The sequence below is a fragment of the Cottoperca gobio genome, chromosome 6 (assembly GCF_900634415.1).
Source record: "Cottoperca gobio chromosome 6, fCotGob3.1, whole genome shotgun sequence".
Taxonomy (NCBI): domain Eukaryota; kingdom Metazoa; phylum Chordata; class Actinopteri; order Perciformes; family Bovichtidae; genus Cottoperca; species Cottoperca gobio.
Window position 1 is genome coordinate 3,819,292 of NC_041360.1, and position 12,382 is coordinate 3,831,673.

General features: G+C 41.9%; 1 protein-coding gene across 1 annotated transcript in view; it reads left to right on the top strand.

Moving 5' to 3' along the window:
• The window catches only part of mical2b (microtubule associated monooxygenase, calponin and LIM domain containing 2b), a 57,138-nt gene that overhangs the window by 27,295 nt on the left and 17,461 nt on the right, over positions 1–12,382 (top strand). The window contains 13 exon segments of the mRNA XM_029433166.1: positions 9–110; positions 301–456; positions 618–718; positions 2,582–2,839; positions 2,939–3,054; positions 3,501–3,627; positions 4,179–4,269; positions 6,405–6,552; positions 8,796–8,995; positions 11,060–11,154; positions 11,584–11,593; positions 11,596–11,651; positions 11,809–11,937. Of these exon segments, the coding sequence (XP_029289026.1) occupies positions 9–110; positions 301–456; positions 618–718; positions 2,582–2,839; positions 2,939–3,054; positions 3,501–3,627; positions 4,179–4,269; positions 6,405–6,552; positions 8,796–8,995; positions 11,060–11,154; positions 11,584–11,593; positions 11,596–11,651; positions 11,809–11,937 (1,589 nt within the window).

Here is a 12,382-nt window from a genome sequence, read left to right on the forward strand (position 1 = left end):
TTCCTCAGGGTCTGGTTGGCGAGCAGAAGTCCGGCCCTCCAGCAATCCTGTCTCGGACTTTGATTTTGATGTGGTGATCGGAGCCGACGGACGCAAAAACACATTAGACGGTGAGCAAGGAGGAAAACCAGAACTCACAAACGGGAGTGGTGCTGTGGGGTAAACTATGCCCGTTGATATAAATATATATATATTTATATATATATACCTATAGTTATATAGGTTATTAATCAGCCATTAATTAGATATTTCTCACCTTAGGTTCCCCACTACATGTTTTGTTTCTTCCCCTCTCGGCAGGTTTTGGTCGCAAAGAGTTTCGAGGGAAGTTGGCCATCGCCATCACGGCTAACTTTGTCAACAGGAACACCACAGCAGAGGCCAGAGTGGAGGAGATTAGTGGTGTAGCCTTCATCTTTAACCAGAAGTTCTTTCTGGAACTCAAGGAGGACACAGGTGAAAATAAAAAACCCCGTACTATAAAGCCTCATTTTGTCTGTTTGAGTTGCCTACCCTGCAGGCCTGTCTGTTCGCTTCTCCCACTCTAAGAGTTTTCTTTCTTTTTTTCCACAGCATTTTAAATACCGTTTGTTAAATAAATCTGCTCCTGTTTTCAGGAATTGACTTGGAGAACATAGTTTACTACAGAGACAACACCCACTACTTTGTCATGACGGCAAAAAAGCAGAGTCTGCTGGACAAAGGGGTCATCATGAATGTGAGTTTAAAAACATTTGCTTCCTGCATCTTCACTTCACGTGTAGTTTAACTTTGGTGAACTTTCAGGTGATAATATAAGATCTGAAAAAGTCACCTTTTTTACTCCACACCCTCAGATTTATTTAATTTCCAAACTTACGCCGGCTCGTGTGACATCCCCGCTCTCTGTAGACACATAAGGCTTTATACAACTTTGTTTCATATAATCAGTACTACTCCCCAACACCTGCAGACAGACTTTAATTGTAGTTTAACATAAATATGGTGTCGCTATATTATTGGCATCATTAGGCAAAAACAATAACCTTTCAGCATATTTTAATTCAAGTGGTCTGAGAGAGAACTAGACTTCTGCACCTCCTCTTGTTTTCAGGCTTTCAAACGACGAATGATGAAAATTGTAATAGATTTTTTTGTCATGGGTGTGAACTTAAAATGTTCTTATAGTTTGCGTTGACAAATTTAAGCCACACACACACACACACACACACACACACACACACACACACACACACACACACACACACACACACACACACACACACACACAAAATATTTAAAACCAGATCAACCTTTTGGGGGGCAGACAGGAATGTGTGTGTTCACCAGGACAGGGGGCAGTGAATGATAATGAAATAGGGCTCTAATTAGATTATCTCACCTTTTTGTGTGACACACACACACACACACACACACACATACACACACACAAAGACATTATGAGTCAGAGTTTTTCTCCATTATACTGTGTAATCTCTAGAGCCTCACTGAGGATATTATTATGGCATCAAGTGCAGAGTGTTGTTAACCCTCTTAGGCAGAGCTTGCCAGGACAATTATCTGAAAATACACACACACACACACACACACACACACACACACACACACCCCTGCAGGAAAGCACACATGCAGACTGTCTTTTTCACACACACACACACACACACACACACACACACACACATGCCTAGCTGTGGTCTCCATCTCATCTTACATTGCCCATTAGTGCAGAGTGGTATCTCACTGCGTCAGCTGTATGGCAGTATGCACACCCTTGGCCAAAGCTTCAGAGGCTTATAGCTCACTGATCCAACAAGACTTGTCATTACTGTTTGTTCCTCTTGCAGTGAAACACACCACTCTAAATGTATTTTTCATTTAATTTCTTTAGAAATATCAACCTAGTCTCTTTGTCCAACCCTCCAAGCAGGTTCTCAGGAAATGTTATTTTGATAAATAAAGATGCTTCTCACTGTAACAAGTCAGAACTAGAGAGTGATGGGATTACACTGGGCACGTTGCAAAATCCCACCCACTTCCTGCACCCTTCAAACGCTGCCTTCATTTTGATCTTTACAACACATCTGTTAAGTTTTGTGATTGCATCTTGCACGCACACACACACACACACACACACACACACACACACACACACACACACACACACACACACACACACACCTGGTGTACTTGAATCCTTGTCTCTTGTAGTTACAGTAGTTTTCTCCAGGAACACATTTTTCCATGATGACGCACACAAACTCACAAGCTAAAAAAACAACACCAGCGTTGCTGGTAACAACATGACATTTCCTCAGTGAAGATGGCATCCGGTGTATGAGGGCAACATGTTTAAACTGATCACTCACTGGCCTACAAGGAGCCTCCTGCTGACATGATGATCAGCTGCAGCAGCAAACTGGACTTTGACCATTATAAATTGAGTAAATGATTATTTTACCTAAGTTCCTTGAAATGAAAGAAAACTAATCGGGGAGTACACATGTAAAGCCCCCTGAGGCAAATTTGTCATTTGTGATACAAATAACATTTGATTGGTTTGATTGATGTCGTCTCAACACAGGACTACATAGAAACAGAGCGGCTGCTGAGCGCTGACAACGTCAACCAGGAAGCACTGCTCTCCTACGCCCGTGAGGCAGCTGACTTCGGCACAAACTACCAGCTACCGTCCCTTGATTTTGCCATCAACCACTACGGGCAGCCGGATGTAGCCATGTTTGACTTCACCAGCATGTACGCCTCAGAGAATGCCGCCTTGATCAGGAAGAAGCATGGACACCAGCTGCTGGTCTCGCTGGTGGGAGACAGTCTGCTTGAGGTAGCAGCGACAGCGTTGTTGTCAGAGTTGTTTGAGGCCTCCGTCCTGATTGGCTCAGGTTTTGTGTGTTTACGCTGACATCATGTTCTCTGTTTACAGCCCTTCTGGCCGACGGGAACAGGCTGTGCTCGGGGTTTTCTGGCCGCCTTCGACAGTGCCTGGATGGTGAGGGGCTGGGCACAGGGCAGGGCTCCTCTCGAGATCCTGGCTGAGAGGTGCGTTAGTCTGTTCCACGTCCTGTAACTTTAGATAAAAGGCTTAAATGTAAACTTATCTCACAGAATCATTATCTAGTGGACAGATTTTAAAATGTAAAGTTCAAGCCTCTTCTTTGGAGCGTTACATCTTTATACTTATTTGACTTTGCTTCAGGTTCTTGTCCTGTTTATGACCTCGCTTCTAATGAACCAGGCCAGCTTTGAAAGAGACCATGATTTTCTAATAGCCTTGTTATCGCCCACTGAAACAAAGTAAAGTGTCAGTAGTCAAATGAAACGCTGTGGACATGTCTGGTGTAAAAAGGATGTAGATTTCACGTTAAAGGTCATTATTTACAGTTTTTTGAAAGCAACCTTTCGCTGTCTTAAGACCGATGCTTGGAGTGTAGTTCTCAGATCTCAAGATGCCGTATCTTGAATATATCTGCCCTGTTGTTCCTCAGGGAGAGTATCTACCGTCTGCTGCCTCAGACCACCACAGAGAACATCAGTAAGAACTTTGAACAGTACGCCATCGAGCCTGCCACCCGCTACCCCAACCTCAACTCCAACTGTGTACGCCCACACCAGGTCAGTCCAACACTTTATATACGTATTACCTTTATGTGCATAGTATATACAGCGTGTACTGTATTCATATAATGCAGGTGCAGAGAGATTGTAATCATTGGTCTGCTGCTCAGTGATATTGGATTAAAATGATCCACATTGTGCCTGTTGGATCAGGGATGTTATGTTTTTAAAGGAGCAAATATCTAAAATAAACTAGATAAATAATAAACTTGAAAATATTTGGACTGGAGTTTTTGATTGCTTTTGTAGATTTGAGAGCTATTAACGATGATTATATTCCTTTATTAGCTCGTAACAACCAACAGCCTAACATCTAATACTATTGCTAATGCTATTCTGATCAAGTATAGATCCATATTCCTCCTTTAGTTCTCCCTAAAGGTGCTCCCTGGAGATTTGTGTCAGTTGTAAATCCTCTAAATCCTAAACAACCATTTGCTTTAGCAAAGACTTGGAGTGATTGTGTTATCTGATCAAGTTTAAAATCACATGTCCTTACATATCTTCTCCTGTCTTTCTCTCTTCCTCCTCTCTTTGTGTTCTTTCAGGTGCGTCACCTGTTCATTGACGGCCAACAGGACTCGTGTCACCTGGAAAGAGGAGGACCGACACGTAGATCAGTCAACTTGTCCAGAAGAGGTGAGATGTTAAATAGCGTTCCATTTCCCCCAACCTCCCCCAACACAAAGTGATGATGTAGTCCTGATGCAGTGATTCCCCTAGATTTAACTCTGCTCACTAAATGTTTGGTGTTTTTGGATGAAGCCAACATATCTTGGGAGAAAAATGTGATGATTCAGTTCTCTCTCTCACCTGCTGTCTATAACATTTGGAGAACGTAAAAAGAAAGTTAGTTTTACACACCGACTGCAACTGCAATCTCACCAACATGCATGCTCACAGGACGGTGCGTAAAGCCTTCAGTTACGTTTGATTTTCTTTTCACATTTTATTCATTCACTTCATTGTTCAGTTATACACTGCCCGTCCAAAAGAAAAGTTGTACACTGTGAAATTGTGAAATATATTAATCTCTGCAGTAATTATCCAATGGATACTATTACTAAATGAATTATCCATTTGCTTAGTTAAATCCAGGTGGTGACTTTTCTTTTGGACGTGCAGTGTATATTTACAGTCTATGTCTTTATTTTAAGACAATAAAGTCAGAATCAAGAATCGGTGTTGAACATGTATAACCTGATTATAGGGATAGTATGATGTGTGTTAATGCTGCTATGATAACACACTATAGATCAGCAATGTCGTTAGACAAGGTAGCGACGGTGTACACTCTCCCTTCACGTTGTAACGGTAACCGTATCCTCCCATGAGCCACCACGGACATGAGATGCATCCTCAGCCCCATTAAAACTGCATGAATGCTTTCGTTGAAACGTTTTTATCTGTGAAATTAAGACGCTCAATATTGTTAATAAAAATGTTCAACACTTCCTCAGCCGGTCAATGAGGCCTGACTGCTTTACAGCTTTAACTAAGGCTGTGCTATTCGTACTGTATTTTAACAAACCACAGTAAACTCCTCCCATTAAAGCCTCACTGAAGGCCTCCTCTCAGTCACAGGCTGACGCACCTCGTCACAGAGCTGGATAACATCACAGCCACATGAGGCTCAGATACCCTGACCAAGGTCATGAGCTGCTCTGCACCAGATGAACAGATGAAGGGTGACACTGATGAACAATATGCGTCTGCTTCACTATGATGGAGGTTTCTCCCTGAGAGTCAGTGTCTAGTTAAAGAAGCATTACTGATTGCCACTTGGGTTCAGCAGATCAAGCTATAAACACAACCTTGACCCTATGTTATGATGTCATAGGAAGGCGTTAGCACATTTTGGCTTATTTACACATCCAAAACAATATTAGCATTTATTTTGAGTTATGTTTCTAGCTACCTGGTGAATGAAAGTCCAATATTCAGATATTTGTTTGTTAGGGAACAGCGTGTGCTGCTGTTTCTCGCTGCTAGAACTGAGGTTGATGAGAGGTGAGGCAGCTAAAAGACACTAATTCTCTGTGGGTTTGTCACTATGAGTGACCCCTTTAAACATTACACATGATCGGATCCATTGTTGATGTAAGAATACCGACTCGCAGAGCTTTAAGTCTTAATTCAAGATTTAAATTAAATCCCATGTTTGGCTTTCAAGGTTCTTTTTTTTACATACACTAAGTTGCCAATTTATTAGGTACACTTAATCTTCATCCTCCCGTAATGAAGGTTATCATGATTTGTTAATTGTTTTAGAGAAGTGTCGATTTGACTTTAAGGTAATTTTGAAGCCTGCAGTTTGTGGTGCTGTTTACCTGTATTGCAATATACTGAGTGTTTCTAATATTTTGTCCACTCCATTTCTATCAATGAGGATTGGGTACATATGAGAGACACCCCCCTCCTCGATATAACACAAAACAGCACTGCAATCTACAGCCTCATAACGGATCTTGAAATCCTGCCATGAAGTTACACTTATGCATTTTAAAGCACATCAAAGCGATTGCTGCGGATCTTTTAAGTAGGCCAGTTTGTGCCCTGAACTGAATGTCTGCGCTGTCTTTGAATTTTCTGCCAAGGCTGCTTTAGGCTTGGGAGTTATTTCAAGTCTTCGGGTTACAAGGCTCAAGTGAAACCCACAAGTCACTGCTTCAAATGCAGCGTTGTATTGTGTCATGGACTTTACTGCTGCATGTCAAAGGTCAAATTCACTGTACACCTTGCTGACACTATTGTTGATGCATTGTCTCCTGCAGAGTCCGAGGTGCATCCTGGCCGGCTGCTGACCTGGTGTCAGAAGCAGACTCAAGGATACAGAGGGGTGGACGTCACCAACCTCACATCTTCCTGGAGGAACGGCCTGGCCCTCTGTGCTCTCGTACACCGGCAGAGGCCTGAGCTCATGTAAGCACACACACACACACACACACACACACACACACACACACACACACACACACACACACACGGTTATTGCAGAAAATAAGTGGCAAACAAACGTTTATGATGCTTACATGTTTGGTTCAGCAAGATCATTTTCACTGAACCCCATTGAAAGGATTTTTGAGGCGTAAATGCAAATCCCAGAAGTACATCACAGTTGCATGACTCGCGTCACCACCACTAAGCTAGAGGCGGACTAGTGTTCGTCGTGATGAAGTTTAAGAGTCGGTGTAGTATTTAATTATATTTAATAATAATGTTGAGGAACAGGATGTTAAAAGCTCTTAAGCTAGTTCTAACCACAAACACTTGGTTATGAGGATCTTTTAAAGCCAACCGGTCCTGTGACCTGCTGTCATGGTTATAAGATATGAACTCAATTAAGCAGAGTATCTTGGTGGAAAGGGCGGTTCACAAAACAGTACTGATATACCACATACTACAAACAACAGACAACAAAATAAATAATTAGGAAATCCACTGAAAATGATTGTAACTTTAAAGAAGAGACGAGAGATAAATAAAAAATAATAAACAATAGTGTGTGATACCTAATGTGTATGTAGGCTCAAACAAACAAACCGTGAATCAAAGATAATGTACATTTTGCAAAATGCTGTAAAATATTTTGTGGCACGCATGTAGTACTCCACACTCTCTCCAGCATGGTAGATTTATGTTTAGATGTTTACTCTTGACCTTGGGTGTGATAAAAAATATTATAATAGAGAATTCACTCCATATCTGTGAATTTGTGGATGTTTGATGTATTTTCCAGGTTTTGCAAATCGTCAGCTGAAAATGTAATGCTGAACTCCGAATCCCTTTGTTCTTTTAGATTCTTAGTTGAATGCTTTTTGTCATCAGTTTTTTGATAAAGTGCAGATATCCTTTTAATTTTGGATCCTTTATGCGGACTGATTGGGATCACACCTTTCACAAACTCTCTCGCTCCCCATCCTTCTGAAAAGTGTACCGTGCTGGGATTCCCTTGATTACCCACTGTTTGAAACCTTTATCATACCGGCCGGTTTAAACTTGCTCTCAAATGATTCCCATTTATGGATATTTGTTTATTTATTTGTATTATTCTGAACCATAATTCCAGAGATCCACTCTTGCAAATCTGCAATAACTGGTTATTTTGTTGGCCCCTTGTGAACAAGTTGTGAACACAACACTGACTTATCTTCTGCTACTAGTAAACAAACTCCACACTGGTGGTAACCTTATGTTTAGGGTGGGTCATTTATTTTAGAAACATCTTTTGTTATATTTGTTGAAATACTCTTTACATCCCGACAGTAATCAATAAATGGACTGGACTACCAACCTGCCTGTCCACCAGCAGCGTGACATGGTTGTGATCGGCCCCGTTGAAAATGTAGTTGTTGGGCACTTAAGCACCACCCGGACAGCAGCCAAAGCACCACATTTATCAACCCTAATCTTACAGCCTGTCCTGGAATCAAAGCACAGCCTGTTTTATCATCTATGAACCATCTGAAATAGCTTTAGCCAGCCTTGACTAACACATCAACACAAAGGTACACACAGATACACACAGATACACAGTATGTCGATGAGAACAAACAGAAGAAATGAATAAAAGCACAGCAGCCTTACACAGTATGAATGAATGGATTACGCCACCTGATCACACTATCACAGCATTTATGGAATTAATCATAAAAGTCACAGCGGCCAAATGTTATTCGGCCCAGATTATAGTAGTTGCACATTTTCCAACATATGAGAGGTAACAATAGGCTACATTGATATAGAGTTGAATCCCTAATTCCACTCCATAACAAAGAGAATCCTGTACTCACCCATTAGAAAGTAATTGTACAGGCCTTACGCTCTGCAAAGTCATGAACAACACTGCTCAGGATCATTTTAAATCTCTAGCTTACTCTTGCTGGCTTCGCCAATGTTACCCACTCTAGCTTTGTCTTTCCTGTGGCTCCATGCTAAGCCAAACCTTTACATTTTTACCCACACAGTGACAAGAGTTTATAATGAACTCTTCTCCATAACTTGCATCATAAAAATCAATTAAAGCAACATCCCCTTTCCATTTGATCTCTTCCTCCTGTCCCCTCACCATCTTTCTCCTCTGCCAGCGCTCACAAGATGCAGGATGTTTGAAGAAACAATAACCACTCAAACACCAACCTTCCCTTCCTTTTGTTCCTTCTCAGTGACTATGAATCTCTTAACGAAGAGGACATGGCAGGGAACAACCAGTTGGCGTTCGATTTGGCTGAACGAGAGTTTGGCATCCAGCCAGTGACGAGGGGAAAGGAGATGGCTGAGTTGGCTGAACCCGACAAGCTGCTGATGGTTCTCTACCTCTCCAAGTTCTACGAGACCTTCAGGAACTCCAAAGGAAACCACAACGGTCAGGCTCCTTCCTGCTTCTGTCGCAGAGAATCAAAACAGGGTTGATCAACTTCGCTGCTGTGAAGCTCTTAGAGCATTTTCCAAAACAAGGGATTACATAAGGAACTAAATGATATTGTACATTCTAGTATAATGTCTAAAGCCGGGAAGCACCCAGGCTGGCTCTACAGTGCATGTTAGACAGTTTTACCCCGAACCCACAGTGTCAGTGTGCAGTACTCAGAGGCTCAGGGACTATTTTATCCACTGCGTGAGCGTCCTGTCCAGAGACATGACTGGTATGTGTGCTATGTCTGTGGAAGGCGTCACTCTGCGTAACTGTGGACACCCTCAGCGCCAGTCACAGCACCACTGTAAGCTCCATGTCCTGTGGACCTCTGTGTCACCCACGCTGCTGTCACCACGGAGTAATCCACACCTCTGAAAGGCTGGGAAAATAGTTTACCTTCAGTGAAGCATTTTCTTAGACCATTTGGTGAGAATTAACTCTGAGACGGTTTCGGAGTTTAAGTGTATTTAGCCCGTAATGATGTATACACCCTGTGCCTTTGTACTATGATGGCCTTGGTTAGTGTAAATTGTTATGAGAAGTTGCATCAGTGGGTTTCGGTCAATAACTAATGATTATTATATATTTAAGTCCAAGGATGAACCCCCCTCTTTATCTATGTCCATTGGTCTCATGCAGACTCCACTTCAGCTAAATGTAGGTGTTGTCTGGAGTTGTATTCGCTGTTTGTGTGCAAACAAATCAGTCATTGTGACGTTTAAAGCCCCTACATGTCATGTCATTATTGCATCTTTAAAATTATTCTGAAGACGAAAGCTTTTTGTTTTTGTTCTGGAAATGTGAATACGAGCGCAACATAAAAATGCACCTTCTAAACATGTTACTAGTTTCCAGCAAGTTGCTTGATTTCTAAATCTTCGTATTGTCCATAATTAAGCTAGCATGAAGCAAGTCCTCCATTGTTTGTAAATGGGAAACATGTCTGTAGGGGCTTTCATTTCAAATGGATCCTACTCAGTGGTGGGCCGTCAGGGCCAGCAAGGCCTTCTCTGCTGGCCTAAACCTTTTGATATAAAAAATGTTGATATATTTTTTCCACGAATATGTATTCAATTATTCCCCATAGTCTATTCTCTTCATTTCATAGCTTTCCTCTTGGTTGCGCTGCTTCCAGCCTCAGATCGAGATTTGGAGGTCTGGCCTTTATGTTAGAGCTTTTATCCAATCATATTTCAGCCATAATGTGTTGCCAGGGTCCAAGAGATCTGCCCTGAGGCCTTCAGAATCAACAGTGAGGGCGCCTGTAGCTTAAAGTGAACGGAAACAAAACTGTGGCGTTAACCAATCAGATTTCGAGTTGGGGACACCGGGGCCAGCTAGCAGGCGTATGATAACGTCAGCACGTCCACGTCTTTTGATTGGATACGCACTATTGAGAGGCAGAGCTACGCAGAGCTAGCAAACTTGAACGAGCTAATTTAGATTTCTACAAGCTGTTTTTTTTCAACCCACAATGGCTGAAGGAGGAGAAGAGGTCGATTTGGTCGCAGATATAATTACAACGCCATTTTCAAGACAAACTTTTCAAGAAAAGATAGACATCGTGAGAAGAGAACGGCCAACCCCAACGCTAGCGAGCCTATCACAGCTGGGAAAAGGGTTTGTCCGACACTTTCAAATCACTAACTACGAGCGGTACCCCTGGCTCACAGCCTCCGAGAGGCACTGCACATTGTACTGCTGGGAATGCCTGCTATTTACAACTAAATGTTTCGGAAATATTAATATAACTCTGTTGTTAAGGAAATGCAACGCCCGGTTATACTGCGTTTCTGTCTAAATGTATAGTTTCTAGAGCCATGGCGTCATAATGATGGTATTAAGAGGTGGAATAATTCAGGTAGGATTGTGTAGGACATCACTGAAGGCCTAGGTGGGAAATGCACGGCCGCCACTGATCCTACTCAACAAACAGTATCTTCATATGGATTTAAAAGTTTAAAATGCATTTCTCTTAAGCTCTGAGCTTAATGTGAACCTTTTATATTCCAGGTTCAAGAGAACCAGATGAGAATAATGAGGGATATCCAGCTAAAACCAACCACAAACTGCTGAACCTGCATCAGTCCAAGAAGAGGATGCCCAGGGTAAAGCCAAATACTGTATCATTCAGAATTCTCTTCCCTCTGTGACACTCATGTGATGCTGTCGTTGAGCATTAATGAGTGGACCTCTTCCAACCCTCTTCATGGCCTTTTTCATTCCTTACCAGTATACACTACTCACTCACTGAAATCGTATTAGATAAGCTAAAGCTAAAATAGAGATCAAAGCATGGTTTGTAATGAACTTCTAATCATGAACACTAGCCGTCAATCTGCATAATGAATAGAGGGATTCTAGACGTCTCCTCACGTGAACAGTAAGTCACATAATGAAAAGAGCATCAGATTTTACACCAATCACAGTCTTAGGGGTGTTTTGTTCATTTGAACATGCACGGTGATCCAGAAGGAAAGTTGTTTGATTGAAACGTCTCTGTGAATGAATCTTTATTGTGGTGTCTTCTGTCACAGGATGACAAAAACCAGAAGACGATTCTGTTAACAAGAGACAGCGAAAGGGCAACCACTACCTCACAGAGGTAGGTTCAACAGGAGGTCTTAAGTGTTCCTGTTATGTCAGTTGTAACCCTTGTTTGTGTGTGGTACATTATGAGGCTCTAATTGATCCCACTCCCCGTTACTCTCGGCCCCCCTCTCGCCTCTGTAATCCCCTCTGTGACCCTGGAATGGCATCAGTTGTCTTGTCACAGTGCGACCCCTGCTGGTGAGGATGGGGAGCTGCGGGAGAACAAGGTCCGCTCCATGGCAACTCAGCTGCTGGCCAAAATTGAGGAGAACTCCTCTGCTGCAAAGACACATGGCAAGGTGAGAGGTTTGAACAAAAACCTATATCAGAAGGGATGACATTTTATTTATGACACACATTTAACTTTTAGACCCACGAGAGAGACGACTTGGATTTATTTTGTACATGATTACACTTGGAGCTCCAGCTTTTGGTCTTATTTACTGGTTTTCGGTTGGAGAATCTATGTTCGCTAACTGGCTTTATTATGGAAGCAAAGAAAGTCAATATAAGCAACTGAATACCTAATGTTGACATTCAAAACGTACGAGTTCCCTTCTTTGAAGTTCCCAGAATTCTTTAAAAGAAAAAAAATGTTTAGTACTATTTGTAATAAGAAGCTGCCAAGAAGATTTTTTAAATGTTTTATCAATAAACAAAAAGACAGTTTCATAGCACTATACATTCAGAGAGATGGTTTTCAAAGTAAACAACTTCAATGCAAGTTTTCATTAGTTGTTAAAT